At 40.5% G+C, this 24,114-nt stretch overlaps 1 protein-coding gene across 10 annotated transcripts in view; it reads left to right on the top strand.

Annotated features, from left to right (window-relative positions):
- Positions 1-16,943, top strand: part of LIN7B (lin-7 homolog B, crumbs cell polarity complex component) — a 49,529-nt gene extending 32,586 nt beyond the window's left edge. For all 10 annotated transcript variants that reach the window (XM_072110258.1, XM_072110256.1, XM_072110251.1 and 7 more), the window contains one exon: positions 12,252-16,943. In XM_072110258.1, coding sequence (XP_071966359.1) covers positions 12,252-12,273 — 22 coding nt within the window. In that variant the 3' untranslated portion in view covers positions 12,274-16,943. The remainder of the gene's footprint in view (positions 1-12,251) is intronic.
- The last annotated feature ends 7,171 nt before the right edge of the window (positions 16,944-24,114 follow it).

The following is a 24,114-nucleotide window of genomic DNA, read 5'->3' as shown; positions in this document are numbered from 1 at the left end:
ACATATAATAGCCCACATCCATTTATTACGCTTGGTAAGTTCTTGTTCAGATTTGCCAGTTTTCACATGCGTCTGAACCGTAGCAAAAAAACGTTATACTCATCTGTGGTCAAAATCGACTTCAATTGTGTGTCCATCTCAGGAAGATTAGTTTCCAATGCAGTGATCTCCTTAATGTGATGAGATGCAACTGTAAGCTGGTGAGTCTTTTGGATTCATTTTCAAATTTACGTATGAGTTCAGCCGTTCCAGGCGTAGTGAGGAAAGTGGAATCACCTGTTAGGCCATGTAGAATCCTTTCGCCGTCCGCATCAGTGTAAGCAAAACTCTGGAATCCATAGCTGTGGGTAGACTGTTCCATTGTGATGAAACCGAAGAAAACAAAGAAAAAAGTTCTAGGGTGCACGCTTTTAGCAGCCAAAAAATACAAAAAGAAAGTCCAAGCAGCACAAACCTTCAGAGAAAAAGAAAAAGAAAATTGGGTGCAGGCAACCTAGGACCGGGCCTCAGGTCCTCCAGTAATAGTATGAAGAAAGCGGGCAGCACTCCGTTGTAGATAAAAGTAAAAAAGTGTCTTTATTCCATAGTGAGCAACTGTGACAGCGACGTTTCGGCTCTGCAAGAGCCTTTCTCAAGCCATTCAAACAGTGAAATGGTGGCCATATTTAAATACAACAGGTGATCACATGACAAATTAGGATACTCCCACCATTTTTGTATAACTGTGATATAATGCATATTACATAGTCAAATTACATATCGTGAACATTAAACATAGTGCACAATGTAAAATACATGTATATGTATGTGATAGACATTAAAATTGTGTTATATATAACAAACAGCTTTATTAGTGACACAGATTAGTCCAGCCATTGGTCTTGTCTGTGTAAAGGTGCTCAAGTGCTTCTGTGTTGACAGCAATGTTTCCCAGTTGTTTCCACGTGTCGACCTTCCCTGATCAGCAACAATGTACTCCGATACATGTAAAAAAAATTTTTCTTTGAAAAAATTTTTTTTGAAAAAAATTTTTTTTGAAAAAAGGAAAAAAGGAAGAAAAATGCTACATGGAACGCAAGCTGAGCGCCAAAATGTGCGCATAAAAATTATGTCGCACGGTGGGACACACACTATGCGCCTGGTTCTGCGCATGTGTATTATGCCCCAGCAAGAGCGTCTGGTGCTATGGAAACCAAAAATGAAAATTTATCAGATAAAACATAGATGATTCTGGAATGCAATATTCATGCAATTTACATAAAGGAAAAGTCCACGATGTGTCAGCCATAAATCAGGACCAATTGGCTGTGATAACAACCATGTTGGATGCACGTTGATATTGATTCACCAACGATTGTATAACTCGCAAATATAAGGGACGACCTTGCTGAATATACCCCTAATAATAAACGGGGCAGACGGCATCATCAATCCCCTAAGTTTTTGACTGTACTTGTATAAAAGACAGTGTGGTCCCTGGCTAGACACACCAACCGTAACCTATGAAAGAACAACAATATGCAAAATATAAGGGAATGGATGGAAATACGTTTACCATAGCACTTGACAATTGCATGAACGGCGCATCAATTTGCGCTCTTGAAGCACCAAATGACAAAAGAATATTTTGGGAGTTGTGTAGGGAGGCTTCCACGAGGAGACATCTGGGATAGGCTCATATTCTAAAAGAAAAAAAAGACATATAATGTCAAAATTATTATATCACAGAAAGTTACTCATTGCTACTCTGATGATGGACTATACAAAAGGAACTACAGCTGGATCAACAGGATCATAGGGACCAAAGTTTAAAATCCACTTTGAGACCCTGTGGTCTCAGTGTGTCAAGGGTATAGATCCAATGTAACTCACGCTTTTTTAGAATAGCTACTCTATCACCACCACGTATAGGAGGTGGCACGTGATCAATGAGACGGAAACTGAGATGTTTCTCTAGATGTCCAGCTTCTGAAAAGTGTTTCGATATCGGGAGATCTTTGCGGTTGGATCGTATCGTATATCTGTGTTGGTTGAGGCGCGTCTTAAATTCAAGTGTCGTTTCTCCCACATATAATAGCCCACATCCATTTATTACGCTTGGTAAGTTCTTGTTCAGATTTGCCAGTTTTCACATGCGTCTGAACCGTAGCAAAAAAACGTTATACTCATCTGTGGTCAAAATCGACTTCAATTGTGTGTCCATCTCAGGAAGATTAGTTTCCAATGCAGTGATCTCCTTAATGTGATGAGATGCAACTGTAAGCTGGTGAGTCTTTTGGATTCATTTTCAAATTTACGTATGAGTTCAGCCGTTCCAGGCGTAGTGAGGAAAGTGGAATCACCTGTTAGGCCATGTAGAATCCTTTCGCCGTCCGCATCAGTGTAAGCAAAACTCTGGAATCCATAGCTGTGGGTAGACTGTTCCATTGTGATGAAACCGAAGAAAACAAAGAAAAAAGTTCTAGGGTGCACGCTTTTAGCAGCCAAAAAATACAAAAAGAAAGTCCAAGCAGCACAAACCTTCAGAGAAAAAGAAAAAGAAAATTGGGTGCAGGCAACCTAGGACCGGGCCTCAGGTCCTCCAGTAATAGTATGAAGAAAGCGGGCAGCACTCCGTTGTAGATAAAAGTAAAAAAGTGTCTTTATTCCATAGTGAGCAACTGTGACAGCGACGTTTCGGCTCTGCAAGAGCCTTTCTCAAGCCATTCAAACAGTGAAATGGTGGCCATATTTAAATACAACAGGTGATCACATGACAAATTAGGATACTCCCACCATTTTTGTATAACTGTGATATAATGCATATTACATAGTCAAATTACATATCGTGAACATTAAACATAGTGCACAATGTAAAATACATGTATATGTATGTGATAGACATTAAAATTGTGTTATATATAACAAACAGCTTTATTAGTGACACAGATTAGTCCAGCCATTGGTCTTGTCTGTGTAAAGGTGCTCAAGTGCTTCTGTGTTGACAGCAATGTTTCCCAGTTGTTTCCACGTGTCGACCTTCCCTGATCAGCAACAATGTACTCCGATACATGTAAAAAAAATTTTTCTTTGAAAAAATTTTTTTTGAAAAAAATTTTTTTTGAAAAAAGGAAAAAAGGAAGAAAAATGCTACATGGAACGCAAGCTGAGCGCCAAAATGTGCGCATAAAAACTATGTCGCACGGTGGGACACACACTATGCGCCTGGTTCTGCGCATGTGTATTATGCCCCAGCAAGAGCGTCTGGTGCTATGGAAACCAAAAATGAAAATTTATCAGATAAAACATAGATGATTCTGGAATGCAATATTCCTGCAATTTACATAAAGGAAAAGTCCACGATGTGTCAGCCATAAATCAGGACCAATTGGCTGTGATAACAACCATGTTGGATGCACGTTGATATTGATTCACCAACGATTGTATAACTCGCAAATATAAGGGACGACCTTGCTGAATATACCCCTAATAATAAACGGGGCAGACGGCATCATCAATCCCCTAAGTTTTTGACTGTACTTGTATAAAAGACAGTGTGGTCCCTGGCTAGACACACCAACCGTAACCTATGAAAGAACAACAATATGCAAAATATAAGGGAATGGATGGAAATACGTTTACCATAGCACTTGACAATTGCATGAACGGCGCATCAATTTGCGCTCTTGAAGCACCAAATGACAAAAGAATATTTTGGGAGTTGTGTAGGGAGGCTTCCACGAGGAGACATCTGGGATAGGCTCATATTCTAAAAGAAAAAAAAGACATATAATGTCAAAATTATTATATCACAGAAAGTTACTCATTGCTACTCTGATGATGGACTATACAAAAGGAACTACAGCTGGATCAACAGGATCATAGGGACCAAAGTTTAAAATCCACTTTGAGACCCTGTGGTCTCAGTGTGTCAAGGGTATAGATCCAATGTAACTCACGCTTTTTTAGAATAGCTACTCTATCACCACCACGTATAGGAGGTGGCACGTGATCAATGAGACGGAAACTGAGATGTTTCTCTAGATGTCCAGCTTCTGAAAAGTGTTTCGATATCGGGAGATCTTTGCGGTTGGATCGTATCGTATATCTGTGTTGGTTGAGGCGCGTCTTAAATTCAAGTGTCGTTTCTCCCACATATAATAGCCCACATCCATTTATTACGCTTGGTAAGTTCTTGTTCAGATTTGCCAGTTTTCACATGCGTCTGAACCGTAGCAAAAAAACGTTATACTCATCTGTATCGGAGTACATTGTTGCTGATCAGGGAAGGTCGACACGTGGAAACAACTGGGAAACATTGCTGTCAACACAGAAGCACTTGAGCACCTTTACACAGACAAGACCAATGGCTGGACTAATCTGTGTCACTAATAAAGCTGTTTGTTATATATAACACAATTTTAATGTCTATCACATACATATACATGTATTTTACATTGTGCACTATGTTTAATGTTCACGATATGTAATTTGACTATGTAATATGCATTATATCACAGTTATACAAAAATGGTGGGAGTATCCTAATTTGTCATGTGATCACCTGTTGTATTTAAATATGGCCACCATTTCACTGTTTGAATGGCTTGAGAAAGGCTCTTGCAGAGCCGAAACGTCGCTGTCACAGTTGCTCACTATGGAATAAAGACACTTTTTTACTTTTATCTACAACGGAGTGCTGCCCGCTTTCTTCATACTATTACTGGAGGACCTGAGGCCCGGTCCTAGGTTGCCTGCACCCAATTTTCTTTTTCTTTTTCTCTGAAGGTTTGTGCTGCTTGGACTTTCTTTTTGTATTTTTTGGCTGCTAAAAGCGTGCACCCTAGAACTTTTTTCTTTGTTTTCTTCGGTTTCATCACAATGGAACAGTCTACCCACAGCTATGGATTCCAGAGTTTTGCTTACACTGATGCGGACGGCGAAAGGATTCTACATGGCCTAACAGGTGATTCCACTTTCCTCACTACGCCTGGAACGGCTGAACTCATACGTAAATTTGAAAATGAATCCAAAAGACTCACCAGCTTACAGTTGCATCTCATCACATTAAGGAGATCACTGCATTGGAAACTAATCTTCCTGAGATGGACACACAATTGAAGTCGATTTTGACCACAGATGAGTATAACGTTTTTTTGCTACGGTTCAGACGCATGTGAAAACTGGCAAATCTGAACAAGAACTTACCAAGCGTAATAAATGGATGTGGGCTATTATATGTGGGAGAAACGACACTTGAATTTAAGACGCGCCTCAACCAACACAGATATACGATACGATCCAACCGCAAAGATCTCCCGATATCGAAACACTTTTCAGAAGCTGGACATCTAGAGAAACATCTCAGTTTCCGTCTCATTGATCACGTGCCACCTCCTATACGTGGTGGTGATAGAGTAGCTATTCTAAAAAAGCGTGAGTTACATTGGATCTATACCCTTGACACACTGAGACCACAGGGTCTCAAAGTGGATTTTAAACTTTGGTCCCTATGATCCTGTTGATCCAGCTGTAGTTCCTTTTGTATAGTCCATCATCAGAGTAGCAATGAGTAACTTTCTGTGATATAATAATTTTGACATTATATGTCTTTTTTTTCTTTTAGAATATGAGCCTATCCCAGATGTCTCCTCGTGGAAGCCTCCCTACACAACTCCCAAAATATTCTTTTGTCATTTGGTGCTTCAAGAGCGCAAATTGATGCGCCGTTCATGCAATTGTCAAGTGCTATGGTAAACGTATTTCCATCCATTCCCTTATATTTTGCATATTGTTGTTCTTTCATAGGTTACGGTTGGTGTGTCTAGCCAGGGACCACACTGTCTTTTATACAAGTACAGTCAAAAACTTAGGGGATTGATGATGCCGTCTGCCCCGTTTATTATTAGGGGTATATTCAGCAAGGTCGTCCCTTATATTTGCGAGTTATACAATCGTTGGTGAATCAATATCAACGTGCATCCAACATGGTTGTTATCACAGCCAATTGGTCCTGATTTATGGCTGACACATCGTGGACTTTTCCTTTATGTAAATTGCATGAATATTGCATTCCAGAATCATCTATGTTTTATCTGATAAATTTTCATTTTTGGTTTCCATAGCACCAGACGCTCTTGCTGGGGCATAATACACATGCGCAGAACCAGGCGCATAGTGTGTGTCCCACCGTGCGACATAGTTTTTATGCGCACATTTTGGCGCTCAGCTTGCGTTCCATGTAGCATTTTTCTTCCTTTTTTCAAAAAAAATTTTTTTCAAAAAAAATTTTTTCAAAGAAAAATTTTTTTTACATGTATCGGAGTACATTGTTGCTGATCAGGGAAGGTCGACACGTGGAAACAACTGGGAAACATTGCTGTCAACACAGAAGCACTTGAGCACCTTTACACAGACAAGACCAATGGCTGGACTAATCTGTGTCACTAATAAAGCTGTTTGTTATATATAACACAATTTTAATGTCTATCACATACATATACATGTATTTTACATTGTGCACTATGTTTAATGTTCACGATATGTAATTTGACTATGTAATATGCATTATATCACAGTTATACAAAAATGGTGGGAGTATCCTAATTTGTCATGTGATCACCTGTTGTATTTAAATATGGCCACCATTTCACTGTTTGAATGGCTTGAGAAAGGCTCTTGCAGAGCCGAAACGTCGCTGTCACAGTTGCTCACTATGGAATAAAGACACTTTTTTACTTTTATCTACAACGGAGTGCTGCCCGCTTTCTTCATACTATTACTGGAGGACCTGAGGCCCGGTCCTAGGTTGCCTGCACCCAATTTTCTTTTTCTTTTTCTCTGAAGGTTTGTGCTGCTTGGACTTTCTTTTTGTGTTTTTACTTTTAGATAGGAAAAAAATGCCTTTTATATTGATATCACCATGGATGAGCCGATTCTTTATCATCTGAAAGGACATTTTTAGCTGCCAAACGCATTTCAAAGTCTCCTACTTCTTCCTCAGTGGCATAAAGTTGTGTTCTCCATCATAGTGGTGCAATTAATCCTAACTTGATTCCATCCTTTTATAATGCCCAAAACCAGTACTGGATTCTATATGTGATAACGAAAACCTGTGGGGGATAGTCTTAAACAATGTATGTATCCATGATATATAGTCTTCGCAAAGTGTGTATATACAGTCTCCATAGATATGAAATACCATATTATATTATAATAAAATTCAGTTAAATGAAAAAAGATTTTTTCAGAAAAATATGTACTTTCAGAAAAATAAAATATATATACTTTGGTCCCTATATATATATATATGTAAAGACCTTTATTAGACAACCTGCACATATACTTGTTTAAATATATATGTATATCTATGCATATAATATTAATATTTCTGAGGTAATGTATATGTAAAACCCTTTACTCTATAGACAAGACAAAGAAGTTAACTAAACATGGATTTTATGACCCATATTATAACATACCATATGTTTCCAAACCTATTAGCTACGTAAGACACAATATATGATAATATCATTCAATGTGAAATTATGAAACAAAAAATTGTAAAATTATAAATTTATAAAATTATAGAAATGAGTTGGCCAGGGGGAAGCAACATGTATGCTGTATACAGCCTGACAATTAACCTATCTTCTATGCCTTTCGTTGGAAGCTGGACTACAACTTTTTTTCTCTGCTGTTATTCACTGGTTTCCCAACCCAGGTGTCCGTGCAGCCACAAACCGCTACCCATATTATATGGTGGTCAACTCTGCCCGAGCCATGTCATAATAAGATGCTAAGGGAGTATGTGAAATATATATATATATATATGAAAAAAATATATATATATTAAAAAATATATATATGAAATATGTATATATATATATATATATATATATGAAAAATATATGAATTTGTTGCAAATTTCTAAAGGAATTATCTTCTAGCTATCTATAGGAAACCAAATAGTTCCATTTCTGCATATAGCCTCCCAGCCCACCCCCGAAATCATAGATCCGAACATAAAAATTTGTCTTGACTCGGCTCGCGACATACTTGTAATAAAATCACCCCAATGTAAAGCACAAAAACAAAGTGTGGATGGATCTTTATTGTGATGTGTAAGAAAATGATTTGATAAAGAATCAGTCTTAATTCCGTAGATGATCACTCATTCTATCTTTCAAGGGTATGATTGTCCATCCGATGTATTGTTTAGAACATGGACATTTGATTTAGATTTGAAGTAGATTTCACAGCAAAGGTGTAATCTAACCAACTAAGAAAATTGAGTAAAACCAACCACTACATCTCTTTCATTGAAAAATTAGAACCCATTGAAAGGAAGACATTAGTAGCAATAATAAAAATAATGTGACAAGCTCTGTGCAGCGCTGCGCTATATAAATAAAGAATTATTATTATCAACACATTACTCTCCTGCGATTTGTGGTGTGCCTCCGATTCAATGTACACATGCGCAAAATCCTTGCCTGTCCGGCTCTAACTATACACTTGGTGGCCATCACTAGCCACTGGTGGGCTTCTCCCTGCCAGCAAGAAACATACGTTCAGTAACCCCGTGTCACTCACGTGTGGCTCTCACACAGTCGAGCTTCTGTGTCTTCAGGTAGAAAGCCCCTTCTGACTGCTCCACACCCTTCTTTAACCCCTTAAGGACGCAGGGTTTTTCCGCTCATTTCTCGCTCTCCAACTTCAATAATCCATAACTTTTTCATTTTTACGTGTACAGACCTGTGTGAGGGCTTATTTTGTGCGTAACAAATTTCACTTTCCCGTAATGTTATTTATTTCAACATGCCGTGTACTGCGAAGCTGAAAAAAAATTCCAAATGTGGAAAAATTTTTAAAAAACGCACGTGCGTCACGTTCTTGTGGGCTCAGTTTTTTCGACTTTGACTGTGCGCTCCAAATAACACCTCAGCTTTATTTTTTGGTTCGGTGCGATCGCGGTGATACCAAATTTATATCGTTTTTTTTGTGTTTTAATACATTTTCAAAAATTAAACGAATGTGTACAAAAAAGAAAAAAACATTTTTGCCATCTTCTGATGCTAATAACTTTTTCACACTTTGGCGCACGGAGCTGTTTGAGGTGTCATTATTTGCGAAAAGGGGCCGACGTTTTCATTGCTACCATTCTGAGGTCTGTGCAACATTTTGATCATTTTTTATTTCATTTTTTATGTGATGTAAAAAGGTGTAAAAGTCGCATTTCGGACATTTGGGCGCCATTTCCCGCCTCGGAGGTCACCGCCGGCCGGAACCCCTTTTTATATTTTGATAGATCGGGCATTTTGGGAAGCGGCGATACCTAATATGTTTGTGATTTTTACTGTTTATTATATTTTATATCAGTTCTAGGGAAAGGGGGGTGATTTGAATTTCTAATATTTTATTAATTTTTTTTATTTTTTAAACTTTTTTTTTCTTTTTTTTCCCACTATTTCTTAGACCATCTAGGGTACATTAACCCTAGATGGTCAGATCGTTCCTACCATATACTGCAATACTTCTGTATTGCAATATATGGCATTTTTGCAGCACATTCATTACAATGAGCCACTGACGAATCTGCAGAAGCCAGATAGCCTCGGGTCTTCGTTTGACCATGGCAACCGATCGCCGCCCCCCGATGATGTTCGGGGGCGGGGGCGCGGCGATTGTAATAAAGATGGCCGCGCCCGCACACCGCCGTCTTTTAAACGCTGCCGGCGACTTTGCCGGCGGCAGTGAAAGGGTTAATAGCCGCGATCGGTGCAAGCACCGACCGCGGTTATTAGCGGTTGGGGTTTTCTGCAATATGCAAAAACCCCCACCCTTGTATGAAGAGGACTCAGCCCGTGAGCTCTCTTCATACACTCCTTATACCTCTGCGCTGTAGAGCTACGGCGCAGAGCATTAAGGGGTTAAGGGATTGTACACCTGGTGCATTGTTAGACCCATTAGAATCGGGAAGCTTTGCCCTGGAGCACTGATCACACTTCTGTCTCCACTCCAGCAATTAGAGTCCTGTACCAGGTCTTCCAAGAGACCAACACATGGAAAACAGCTTCCAGTGTGACCTAATTCACAATGTGGTCGCTGTAATACACATAAACCCCAATTTTCTCTCCAATTTAATAGTGACCTTGTCACAATGGGACAGATTTACTTACCCGTTCACCTGCTTTTTCCTGGTGCATGTGAGTGCTTGATCTTGCGACACAAAACCTTTTTTAAATTCTGCGGTTTGTCCAAATCCGTCGGGTTTTCCGACGGCCACACCCCCCATTTCTTTTACGTACAAGCCGGCACTGATGCCCCAAAATTCGATCATGTGCGGCAAAATCCCGGGGCAATTTGGCGCAAAACAGAAATATTCGGGAAACCCGACGAAAGTGTGTCCATACTTGATGGAACCATAACTGATTTAATGAGCCATTCGCAGTTTCACCCTAAGTAAATGAGCCCCAATATCTATATACACATAAACATATATATATTACACATGACAGATTAATTAAATTAAAAGATTGTGATTCTGTGACGTCCTCACCTTGCTTAGCTTCTGTGTTATCTACCAATGTCAGTTACCTCTGCTGTGTAAGATGAGAATGAGCATATTGCACAGTTGCCCCTATGACCTATTTCCCTGCAATCCCTGACAAAGAAACTGCTTTGCCCTCCCTTGCCAGGAAGTTTTTCCATTGCGCTTTCCAGCCATCCCATGTAAACAATTCGTTCCAAGATTTCTACTCAATTAAATTGAAATTAATGCAACCAGCAGTACACATCTTTTTCAGTCTAAAATCTCATATTTCTGATGCACTACTATAAATCCTCAGCTTTGAGAATTTGAGATCTGTGCAGGTTTCCAGCCTCAGAATGTTTTTATTCTCTGACAGCAAACCTATTGGTCAAATGAAATATATCCTACATGAGGTCCAGTTCACATCTGCATTGTGGATAATACAGATGCAACATCTAGGATCTGAAATGTAACTATTAAATCCCTCAGAGGCCACATTTAATATTAACCTTGGCATTCAAGTTTGTTAAACTGAGAAAAGGAATCCTTCTGTCTCACACTGCTAGCTTTCCCCTGCAACACAATTATGAGATAACATAGGTATGTCAGGGTACTTGGGAGCCTAGCAAAGACCCCATATGTACCCTCATAGTTCTCCTTAGTACTTTCTGCCAGGGTGTAGTAGGATGACATAGCTGGTACAATGTATTGCTGTACAGAAGAATTGTACAAGCAAACCCCCTAGAGCTATCCCCTAGGAGCCTTTTGATGTATCTGGCAGTGCCAGAGGGGTACACGAGTGCTGGTGTATAAAAAATCCAGAATTGTTTTTGGTTAGGTAAAAATTGTAATAAGAATTTATAAAAATGTTGTACAAAAACAAGGCTTCACTTCTTTCGAAATGTGTTTTTTTTGTAAATTATTTCACACTCATTACATTGTAATTGTGGAGCATCATTTTTTATGACTTTATGTTGTGCCGTTCATTTACACTTTCCTACTGCAACATCAGACAATGCAGCAACACAATTCATACATTTTATTGGAAATAACAAAGGAAGTGTGCAACCCGCACATTGTGAATACAGGTAGTTAAACCACATTTGACAGATACTCTTTAAAGGAAATCAACCACATGGTTTTAGTGATCTTAACTCAAACATACTTACATGTTGTTGTGTACCCCCTGAAACAGTATCAGTCCTTCATATAGCTGTTAATGGCATATTTTTCCTGAAAAATGACTTTTATAAATATGCAAATTAGCCTCAGGGGCTCCTGCTTAAAGTCACAAAAGCTCCTTTTGGTTCTGCTGGCTGCTAATTATTCACAATTCCCTTTTGTCCTTAATGCCCACCTCCTCCCTCACTTCCTGTGCCAAAGAGCCAGTGACAGCCAATGGAGCCAGAAGGGGTTTCTGTAAACTACACATGAGCCCCTGATGATCTTTTGCATATTTTTAATAGAGCTTTTTCATGAAAAATAACCCATACAACTTTTTCAGAAAAAATAAATCAGTCATACGGTGAAGATGCACAGTAAAGTTTTTAGTGTGGAAGAGAATGGCAGAATTATTAATAATATCAAACTGAAATATGAAGGAAACTTTTTTCACTGGAATACCGCTTTAAGCAGTTGAATTCTTAGAAGTGTATTATATATTAATAGTTGTTTACATTGTATGCCATAGCTCAATTTCTAATGTTCTTGCTGACCAACATCTCCTCTTTCCTTCCAGGTCTCTTGAGTCTCGAGGATAATCATCCCTTCTATTATAAGTTTCAAGTCATGAGCTCAAGACCATTCACTGCGTATTTATTGACACAACTCATCTCTGATCCATGTACAGTATTTATCTCAGTTGTGTTTGTTTTAGAGAGTCCATCATAGGCACATGATGGTGTGTATAGAATCATGTGAGAAGCTTGAGGAGATAATGGACAGTACAGTAGAGTTTATAGGCACCATGTCTTCCAGTCACTGCAATTTGAATAAATAAGTCTATCTTGGTCTATCGGTAAAGAGTGGGGTGTCTTATAGTATAGATATATAATGGCCACACAGGGGTATGCATTATAAATAAATATAAATGCTGCTTTTACAAAAAAGAAACATTCCTAGAAGGGCTTGCTAGTGAGAAAGGAAGGCATTTGCCCCATAATTGATAACTAAACCTATTGACAACCTATAGTTTCTTTTCCCTGCTTTAGGTCTCTGTACATGTCCAAGAAAAATGTTCCTAGTGTAAAACAGTGAACAGAAAACTCTGGGGAAGGGGATTGCATCTGGTATCTATCCTGTAGTAATTCTCGCTGGCAGCACAGAGCACATACTCGGTGCTGCCACAAGATTGGAGGAAATAAGGGATGTGCAGAGGGACGAGGGGAGAGTGCCAGAGCTCTGGAGACCATAGGGGCTCTGGTGATGCCCCCCCAGAGCCCTTCCACTTCAGTTACATAAAGATTAAAGTTAATTTTTATCCAAACTATAGGAGCAGAGCTCCTAATAAATTTACAGCTGTATTCACCCTGCTGGGAGCCACTCAGTAGCATTAAGGGTTATACAGCTGTAAACCAGTGTATATTTCTGTGTCCTCTGTTTTCCTCTTTAATTCTTCCTTTTTTAAAGAGTACCTGTAATTTTAGAAAAGTTTTTAGGCTGTGTAAGGGAGAGTGTTGTGAACATTTTTAAAATATACTTCATTAAAAAAATTCAGCTTAGTTTGCAAATAAACAGGCTGCAAAGTGCCCATTAGTATAGGATAGTCAAGCATGATCTATCTACTAGGCTGAAGACCAAGTCTCTCTCTCCCTGTTTGTTTACACCTCTCTGAGAAGTGAATTTCAACCCTCTGAAAATAATGCTCATACCATACTAAAAAGAGAAAGCAGACATCAGCCTCCATAGACGCACACTATACAGGCTGGTGTATGGTTCTCCACAAGAAGGAGCATTGCAGCCTGTTTTTTATAAACTAAGCAGAATTTCTTAGCAAAGTAAGTAGAAAAATGCCCACCCCTTACAAAATATTAAATGTTATCTCAAATTTATGTTAGACTCCCAGTCCCGAACTTCACTGACAGCAGAGAAATAAGGGAACCTGATATTTCTAATGGCTTTACTCTTTACAGACAGCTTCTGGATAGTCCAATCTCTTTAGAGATGATTCATCAAAAGAAATATGCTGTAGGTATGGAAAAAGTTGAAGATAATGAAGGAGTTTTATTAATCGGTCTAAGAATTCTGAAGTAATTTGTACCTGAAATGTTTTATTAAAGTATTTAGACCATTTTTAAACAGTTTTCAGCTTGCCCTTAATGGGCCCTGGGAAAAGGGGTAGTGGAATTGCCAAGGCACCAGAAAATTCAGTCTATGAGCCACTACATTTTGGTAATATATCAAAATCCATCATGATAAACGAGGTACACTTGGTCATAGATCCAGGCACCATGACTGTGGTAATCTTCTTATACTTGTAATGCTTGGCCTCCTTGCGGCTAAAATGAATTTTTAAAAGTATACTACTGATCCAGAATGGCTCTGGGGGGAGCTATGAGAGCCCCTCCATGCTGCAGCTTCACAGGCTCTTACATTGTGTAGAACACTTTCTCCCTTTACTGTGTGTTGAAAGTTCCTCTGCTACCATGAGATTACAACAGGCTGAGGGAGGGGGTAGTGCTAGGTGAGAGAAGGAGACAGTATAAAAGCCTGTGATATTCTCGATAAATAATTTATGTGGTGCAGAATAATAAGACTGTGGAGTATAACTCAACACTGGTCTATTCACCAAAACTTTGATAAACCTCAGAAGGCTTTCATATACACTGCACACTCTAGGAGTGTAAGGACTCTGTGGACCCTCTGGAACACCGCGGCCGACACCTGGGACCGGAGTCTTAGTGGCACCTGGTCTTCACTAGAGCCTGCCGCAAAGCAGGATGGTCTTGCTGCGGCGGGGTGCCACCAGGTCGTTCCACAGATATGACTAGCCCGCGGTGGCTGCCAAGGTAGCGATGCAGGAGACAGTCTGTACCCGGGGAGACAGTGGGAGAGCAGCACAGGAAGGCAGACTAGGACTCACGTCAGGAATCGCAGGAGCTGGCCCACAGATCAGGAACACACGAACAAACTGTTACATGGATCAGGAACACAGGAACGGACTGGCACACAGGACAGCAGGATACACAGGGGAGCTTTCTCTTCAGGGGATGGCTTGAAGATCCGGCAAGGGTCACAGGAAGGGGCAGGAATTTCTGTCAGGCCAGCGCCAATTATCGTCGTGCTGCCCTTTTAAATCTTTGCAAGCTGGCGCAAGTGCCCTAGAAGACGGGGGCACGCGTGTTGAATCGTGGTAGCAGCAGAGAGATGCACAGAGAATTTTTATAGGGTAGAGGGCCCCTTGTTACATTGATAACTATAGTGTGGAAGAAAATTTCTTTTTTTTTTATCCTGTCCACTTGACACCAATGATTGGCTGCAGTTCTCCTAATCGAAATGTCTTAATTCGAGGCCAGGCCATGATACACAGATCAGTGGGGAGCCCAGAAAGTGGCACAAGGAAGGAATATTTACTCCATTCTAAGCTTTGTAGACTCAAAGGGGTTCCAAATATTAAGGTTCAAATTAACCAGTGTCATATTTAAATGGTTGTGATATTTGTCAATTTCAATATTTATAAAGTATTTATAAATTATACAAAAACGAATTGTATGTCTATTGTTAGATAATGCTACAGTCTGTCAAAAGCCAGTAGCAATAGATTCCTCTATACTGTACAGAGTAGAATATTGTACAGCAGAAGTCATATAAGCATAAATGATTATTAGAAAGTACTGTAAACCATGAATTATTTATGATATAATTATATTTTTATGTGTATACTTTATTTTTAGATAAAGAGTTTATGATAAAGTACGGTAAACGTGTTCTGTATGTTTAAGCTCCAGGATTTCTCTAAATGGAGAAGTAGTGTCTAGGAGCTTGGACCTTTCAGAGAATACAGACACCTAATAACAGTAGAGTTTGGAATTGCTGAGGAGGAGATGGAGTCTTGTTTGTCACCACTGACCTTCTCTAAACTACTTACGCTTGTAGATGGAGCCATTCAAATAGGGGATGAATATTTTGGAGATCATTCTCATTCTTGCCAAATCATAAGATATCAGGAGGTACTGATGGTCGCATTGTATGGTGCACAAGGGGTCCAAGCGTCTTTGTATATTGGATGGACAGGTGAATTTACACCTGGTTTGGCCTGGTTTAGAACTCTGCAATAGTCTGTGCCAGCATCCTGGACCACCCCAGCCCCTCCACAACCACTTTCCTCCCATTGCCAGGAATTGCAACTTTTTCATGGCTGGTCAATTCCCTCCACTGCGTCAGTCACATTACATAAAACAACAAAGCCCAGTGGAAGTAGTCGTAATGCTTTTAGAGGATATATAAGGGTTACCTAGTGCCCCACTAAACATGGCATAAAGAGTTGTGAATAGCTTGAAGGAGTTTTCCCACAACACAAGCTAGGCCCTATCCACAAGATAGGGCCTGACCTGCTGATCAGTGGGGTCTAAGTGATGAGATCCCCACAGATCATGAGAACGGGGTCCGATGTACCTCTGTCTGACCCCACGATGCTCCCAGAGATGAGAGGAGCCAGGAAAACCCATAAAATAACTAAGTCACCAATACTCATTGTTATCATGTGGGATATGACAAGTCACCACAACAAGTCCATTAGGGACCTATGGCATGATTTATTAGATCAATATGAGTTTGGTTTTAGATGATTATGTTCATGTAACATCCTTATTTCTCATTGTAAAGCTCATGTTCATCAATGATTCTTGAGTCCCTGCCTCTATGTGGGACTACTGTCCTGAAGCACCAAGCTGAAGAAACTTGACAATTTACATGAATGAGGCAATCTCTAGGCATGAACACCAGGTCAGTTTCGTAAAGGAGGTGACAGTTGTAGTAGTGAATGTGTATGTTGTTTATATACTAAAGGAGATCCTCATAACTAGGTATGTACTGTGTGGTGCCTTCACTCTTTGTTACTCATTTTACTGTGAAACTACCAGAGTGACGCATGTTTTATCCAGTACATGTGGACAGTGAAGTAGACAGGACATGTACAGTTATAGAAAAGCACAATATCTGATCAGTGTTTTGATGTTCTTATATACTGTCATACCCTCTCTTACTACAGTGAATACTGCAATATATATGTTTTGCAGGCTAAATATCAACCGGGTTCTTCCTAAATCCATAATGGCAATGAACTCACAATTTAGTGATGTCATTCTGGAACCTTTCTACTACCTATAATTATAAGATTATAAGTCTCTGTGAACATGCAACCTGTAGCGGATAATCTTGAATGCTGCTGTAATGTCTGTGTACTTACAATAAAGTAATACTATCAGTAATAGTTATTTGTGAGTTTGCTGTTTATTTGTGAGTATTACCACAATGTTGTATTATATACAGATGGACATTATGGAATTATTTGGCACATTATTTGTGCCCAAAACTCTCAATCTTCCCTATAGTACTGGATTATGTACAAATTATACCAGTTATTAGAAGACAGTTGAAAGGCCATGGTAAACTGGGAGGTTGAAGAGTTGTGTGTGTGTGTGGGGTGTTATATGGGGATGATGGCAAACTGTGGAGCTAGGACACATATGCAACACCCTCGCCGATGCAAGGCAGAGAGGTGGTTGCGAATATGTCCCACCATGTAGCTTGCAGCCTGTGTAGGGTCTGATCAGCCCCACAGCATGTCACTACATAGTCACTACATAGCAACTACATAACACAGATGAGCACTGCAGCGGTAGAGCCTGCCTGGTAAGGCAGGAGTTAATTGTTTTGTGTGATGTAATTCCAGCAACCAATCACATGTGTTCTAATCTTGTTTCTGTGAGCAGAGATGTAATTGGAGGAGCAGCCACCACCTGACCAGTGGGAGTAACAAAACCCCTGCTCAGGAAACTTCTAGAGTTCAGAAGAAGTCAGTTCTCTCTCAGAAGAGAGTTCAGTCAGTCAGACCAAGGAGTCTGAACAGATCAGATTAGAGACTCAGAGGAGTCTGTGTAGCCAGCACACCAGACAAGAGCAGGTGAGCCCAGCTCCCAGGCTGAAGAGTGGAGCTAAGAGCTAGTAAGTGAGAGGAAAGGGGTATCATCATACCTTCAAGGGTGATACCTGAAGCAACCCAGGAAAAGCTGAAGCATCCTTCCAGCCTCTCCCTCATCATTTCTTGCCAACACCACCCTGCTGGAGACCTGCCAGGCTGTAGGACAGCCCTCCGGTTCCCCATACCAAGCACCGTGACACTAGCGTGCCTAGGCCGCAACCGCCAGCCACTCAGGTACTGTGGGCCCCGGCTGACTCCAGGCCCCAAGAAAAGGCTAGGCCCCGGTGGGGTATGTTGCACATGCATGTCCCCAAGATGCAGAAAGAGTTAATCACAAGAGTGAAGATGGGAGGCATTGTTCACCCTGTGCCTGATCCTGTAAGCAGTCTGGACACAAACAGGTGAATATAGTGCTGTCATCTACTGCTGCTGCAGCTACTAAGAGAAGACCTGCTGTGGAGGGATCGGGCATAGCAAGTCAAGGTGGTCACCTGGTTACGTACAAGATTGGTTCTTTAGGTAAATGGGATATTGCCATAATTGTACTGTACCATTTAACATAAGTAACATGTTATCTATGCCTTATGGAATATAAAAAAAAAAAAAAAAGATAAAAATCTATTTACAAAAAAGTTAATTTAATCAATGGGGTATTTCCACTCAGTATTACTGTATTCCTTAAGGAGTTCGGTTCTACTGTTCTACTATCACATGGCCAAATGCGATGTAACCGCTGAAATCCGTTCCACCAAAATATGCCCAAGAAAAGCCAAGTTGTGTTCCTTCCCTTTATAACCCTACTCTGCGCGCCTACAGCAGTTTCAGACCATGTGTTGGATATTACTATGTTGTAGAGAAACTGGATAATAAACTATGGGGAACATTTGGGAGGTGAATGCATTGCTTTTGGAAAAAAAATGTCACTCATGCTAATACTTACTGTGAAACATCTGTGGTGTTAAAATAATCCATATAGCCCTTAACCGGTTAAGGACCGGGCCCTTTCCTGTTTTTTCATGTCCATTTTTCACTCCCCACCTTCAAAAATCTATAACTTTTTTATTTTTACACGTAAAGAGCTGTGTTTTCTGCGTAACAAATTGCACTTCATAATGATGGTATTAAATATTCCATGCCATGTACTCGGAAGCGGGAAAAAAATTCCAAATGCAATGAAAATGGTGAAAAAACGCATTTGCGCCATTTTCTTGTGGGCTTGGATATTACGTCTTTCACTGAGCGCCCCAAATGACATGTCTACTTTATTCTTTGGGTCGGTACGATTAAGGGGATACCAAATTTGTATAGGTTTTATAATGTTTTCATACATTTACAAAAATTAAAACCTCCTGTACAAAAATATTATTTTTGATTTTGCCAACTTCTGGCGCTAATAACTTTTTTATACTTTGGTGTACGGAGCTGTGGGTGGTGTCATTTTTTGCGAAATTCTATAATATTTTCATGATATAATTTTTAGGACTGTACGACCTTTTGATCACTTTTTATAGATTTTTTTAGATTTTTCAAAATGGCAAAAAAGTGCCATTTTCGACTTTGGGCGCTATTTTCCGTTACGGGGTTAAACGCATTGAAAAACCGTTATCATATTTTGATAGATCGGGCATTTTCAGACGCGTCAATACCTGATGTGTTTATGATTTTTACTGTTTATTTATATTTATGTCAGTTCTAGGGAAAGGGGGGTGATTTGAAATTTTAGGTTTTTTTATTATAATTTTTTTTTTTAAACTTTTTTTTAATTTTTATTTATACTATTTTTCAGACTCCCTAGGGTACTTTAACCCTAGGTTGTCTGATCGATCCTATCATATACTGCCATACTATAGTATGGCAGTATATGGGGATTTTCTTCCTCATTCATTACAATGTGCTATCAGCACATTGTAATGAAGGGGTTAAAACGAAATAGCCTCGGGTCTTCGGAAGACCCGAGGCTACCATGGAGACGGATCGCCGTCTATCATGCGCCGCTATCTGTTTGAGGCTGCCGGCAGCTTTGCCGGCAGCCCACGCTGTAAAAACACCCGCGATCGGTGCTAGCAATATGCAGCAAAGACTTACCGGCTAGGGAAAGGGCTCAGCCCGTGAGCCCTCTCCATGCAGCGCGACGCGACCGCCGCCGTGAATACACGGCGGGCGGTCGCAAACCGGTTAATAAACTCTGTAAGTGGCGTAGTTGACAAAATAGGGTAATTTGCGGTGATTCCACTGCCTCAGGAACTTTTCAAATGCATAATAGCACCTGAAAACAATGTCATCAAAATCTTTGCTCCAAATGCTCAATGGCCCTTCTGTGCCCTGTTGTGGGTCCATAAAGCAATTTACATTCACATGTTGGCGCATTGCCATTATTGAGAGAAACTGCACTACAAAATGAAGGATGAGTTTTCACGTTTTATCATGTCTAAATTTTAAGCCTAAATAAACATTTTATTAACAAAATTACATATAGATCTTTTATCTAGGATTAATAATCTTACCAAAGGCTGTATTGAATAGTTTGAGGTACCCAGTTTTTAAAATGGGATGATTTGTAGAGAGTTTCTAATAATTAGAACTTTTAAAACACCTATAAATATTAATAGGCAAAGAAATTGCTGTTCTTTTAGTAAGCTTCCTTATATACTAATAAAATAAAATAACATAAAAAAATCATGCCAACTTATGGTTAATTTTAAATTGTAACAAATTTGGGAGCATAACATTTAAAAATCAGAAAATCACTAGTATTTAAAAATTTTGACCAAATTTCCATTTTTTCTCATAAGTGCAAAACATTTCAACAAAAACTTACCTTACCTCAACTTACTTACTTGAACTACAACATGTCATGAAAAAACTGGGATCTGTATACCCCAAATAGCAGTTCTTTTTTGTTGCTGAAGTGAATAGAAAGAAATCTGTATAAAATCTGTCAGGGCTGTGAATCTGTGGACCCACTGGACCACCGCGGGAGATGGTACTAGCAGACACCTGTGACAGGAGTCTAAGTGGCACCTGGTCTTCATCAGAACCCGCCCCAAAGCGGGATGGTCTTGCTGCGGCAGGGTACCACCAGGTCATTCCACAGGTGCGACTATCCCGTGGTTGGTAGCCAAGGCAGTGATGCAGGAGACAGTAGGACTTACGTCAGGAAACCAGAGCTGACAGATGGGACAGGAACACAGGATACGCTGGAGACACAGGATAACGGAGGAACACTGGTAACAATGGAGACACAGGAACATGGAGGAACACTGGTAACACTGCAGACAAAGGAACACGGAGGCTTTCTCTTCACAGGAATACTTAAAGATCTGGCAGGGAATTATGGGAGCCGCCGGATTAAATGCATTCCAGGAAGTTGCCATAGCCAATCACTTGTTTGCTGGCCCTTTAAATCTTGAAGTACCGCAGCGCGCGGCCCCGTTCCCTAGGGTGCGTGGAGAGATAAGTCCATGGCAGCGGGAGTGGGGCCTGGACCGGGGCAGCGGAGAGAAGCACGGGTGCACCCGCGATCTGCGGTATGGATCCCGGGGGTGTCCGTGACAAAATCCACTGAGTTGCTGGAGTCATTTTTGCTCCAATTCAGTTTTGGGGTATCTGTTTACTTCAAATTTCATTTGTTTTTTGTTGCTAAAGTTGAGACCAAGAAATATGTGTCAAATCCACGTAGTTGATTAACCACTGTGTCAGACAGAAAGGTGGCAGGTGGAGCAGGCAGAGGTCCCAGCACAGTAAGGGGACGTTGCAGCAGGGTCAGTCTGTGAGGCCAGAACTGCCGTTGTCATCTAGCGGCAGTGTGTTGATCAACAACCCAAAGGTTGTCAATACAACACTTAGTTGACATGGACCAGGAGCAGTTCAGCGGCCCTCACCTGTTCTCAACCAGCCTTTGTCCTGTTCATTTCCCCCAGCCAGAGATCTACTATGTGGTTTGGGCTCAGCGCCACTGTACAGCGAGGACAAAGTCTTTGAGGACAGTCAGCAGCTGCTTGAAGAGGTGGGGCAGACTTCCGCTGCTTCGTGCAGTAGGCGGGAGAGTGGCACGGGAGGTTATGTTGCAATTGCAAATAGTCAGGCTGTTCATACTGAGACTGTTGAGAAGAATAGCAGTGACAGGGAAACAAAAATCGATGATGATGTAGCTGATCGCATCTGGGAACCGGGTGAATAAAGGGCTTCATCATCATCGTCGGGAGAAGAGGTTGTCAGCTTGCGCGTCAGGTATATACATAATGTATGTGTGTGTTTTATTTTTACACGTAAAGAGCTTTGTGATGGCTTGTTTTCTGCTAAACAAATTTCACTTCATAGTGATGGTATTGAATATTCCATGCCCTGTACTGGGAAGCAGGAAAAAAATTCCAAATGCAGTCAAATGGTGAAAAAATTTATTTGCACAGTTTTCTTGTGGGCTTGACTTTTACGGCTTTCACTCTGCGTCCCATGTCTACTTTAATTTTATTGGGTTGGTACGATCAGGATACACAAATTTGTCTAAGTTTTATAATGTTTTCATACATTTATAAAAATTAAAACCTCCTGTACAAAATTTTTTTTTTTGCCGTCTTCTTGAGCTAATCACTTTTTCATACTTTGGTGTACAGAGCTGTGGGTGGTGTAATTGTTTTGCGACTTTTGATGACGTTTTCAATGCTACCATGCTTAGGACTGTACGACCTTTTGATAACATTTCATTGTTTTTTTGGCATTTTCGACTTTGGGTGCTATTTTCCGTAACGGGGTTGAACACAGTGAAAACCCGTTATTATATTTTGATCAGGCATTTTCGAAAGCAGCGATACCTAATGTGTTTATGATTTTTTCTATTTATTTATATCAGTTCTAGGGAAAGAGGAGTGATATGGTTTTTTTAAAAAATTTATTTATTCATATTTTTACTTTTACTATTTTCAGACCCCCTAGGGTACTTTAACCCAGGTTGTCTGATCGATCCTACCATATACTGCCATACTATTGTATGGCAGTATATGGGGATTTTTCAGGGTTTAGGCTTAGGCAGTACTGTTCAAGTGCTGGCTGGCTGTGTGTCTGCAAGGTGATGGGTTTAAAGAAGACAATGGGGGTCATTTACTAAGGGCCCGATTCGCGTTTTCCCGACGTGTTACCCGAATATTTCCGATTTGCGCCAATTGTACCTGAATTGCCCCGGGATTGTGGCGCACGCGATCGGCGCCGGCATGCGCGCAACGGAAATCGGGGGGCGTGGCCGAACGAAAACCCGACGTATTCGGAAAAACCGCCGCATTTAAAAACCGAAAAAGTGTCGCTTGGGGAGCGCTTACCTTCACCTGGTCCGAGGTGGTGCATTCCGGCGCGATGAGATGACTTTCAGCGCAGCAGCGCCACCTGGTGGACGGCGGAAGAACTACATTCATAAATCCCGGCCGGACCCGAATCCAGAGCAGAGAACGCGCCGCTGGATCGCGACTGGACCGGGTAAGTAAATGTGCCCCAATATTTCTGCCATGTGGAGCAAGTGTGCAAAACACAATCTTGCACATTTTTCTTATTAGCCCAGCACAAATATGAGGACAAAATTTCTGCAATTTAGCTATTTGCGTCACATGTTCTTGTGAATGTAGCCTTACTCTGGGGATAGTGGGCCAGAAGTAGTTCAACATAGTAGTGCTTTGTTCAATGTGCCTCACTAATGTGCAGAGTGCAACATATTCAAAAGTGGTGCATGGTCTTCAATAATCTGGTGCACTCCTCACTGCTCGAGAAGTGTGTACCATCTTTTTTTAGGTGCACCTTTAATTTACAGCACGTGACACAATTCTGTGAAGTTGCTACAATAAATGTGGCACAAACTCTGACTACGCTCTATCACTCCCCTTTGGGTGCACATTTTTTTTGTCTTGTCATCAGTGCAGCCGCGACACAAAGCTGACACAGACACACATACATGTGTAACCTGATAAACATATGACAACCTTCAAGGCGGCTTCCATTTCACCCCACATTTTAAAATATCACTGTGTAGAGTGTAGGTTGGAAAATTGGTACAGGAGATTAAATCTCCTTGCCAGGGTAGAGGTGATGGGATGGTTTGGAGTGAGTAGGGAGAATGTCTTTGTCGTTGCAGTGGTGGTGGAGCAATAAGGAGAATGTCCCCTGTGTTGCTGTAATGTGTGGTTCTTAATGTTTTTCTTTTTGGGATGTGGGGCTATGTCATGGTAGTGGTGGTGTTGTGAAGAAAATTTTACCTCCCAGAAGTGGTTGGTCCTTTGAGGCAACCACAAGGCTAATGTGGCATTTGTCACTTCTGACCCAAATCTAAGTCAGTGCTACTTTTCCAAGTTCTTGTGTTACTTTTCTATGTCACAGCAGTTAAAATTTTCCATGCTATAAAACATCCATGGATCTGAGAATCTGATACAACAAGAAGGACCACAAGAGTCCAAAATATTGTAATCTGACACCAGAAGTT

This window comes from Engystomops pustulosus, chromosome 6 (assembly GCF_040894005.1).
Source record: "Engystomops pustulosus chromosome 6, aEngPut4.maternal, whole genome shotgun sequence".
NCBI classification, from domain to species: domain Eukaryota; kingdom Metazoa; phylum Chordata; class Amphibia; order Anura; family Leptodactylidae; genus Engystomops; species Engystomops pustulosus.
The sequence above is the reverse complement of the archived record's forward strand: the minus strand, read 5'-3'. Positions and strand labels throughout refer to the sequence as shown.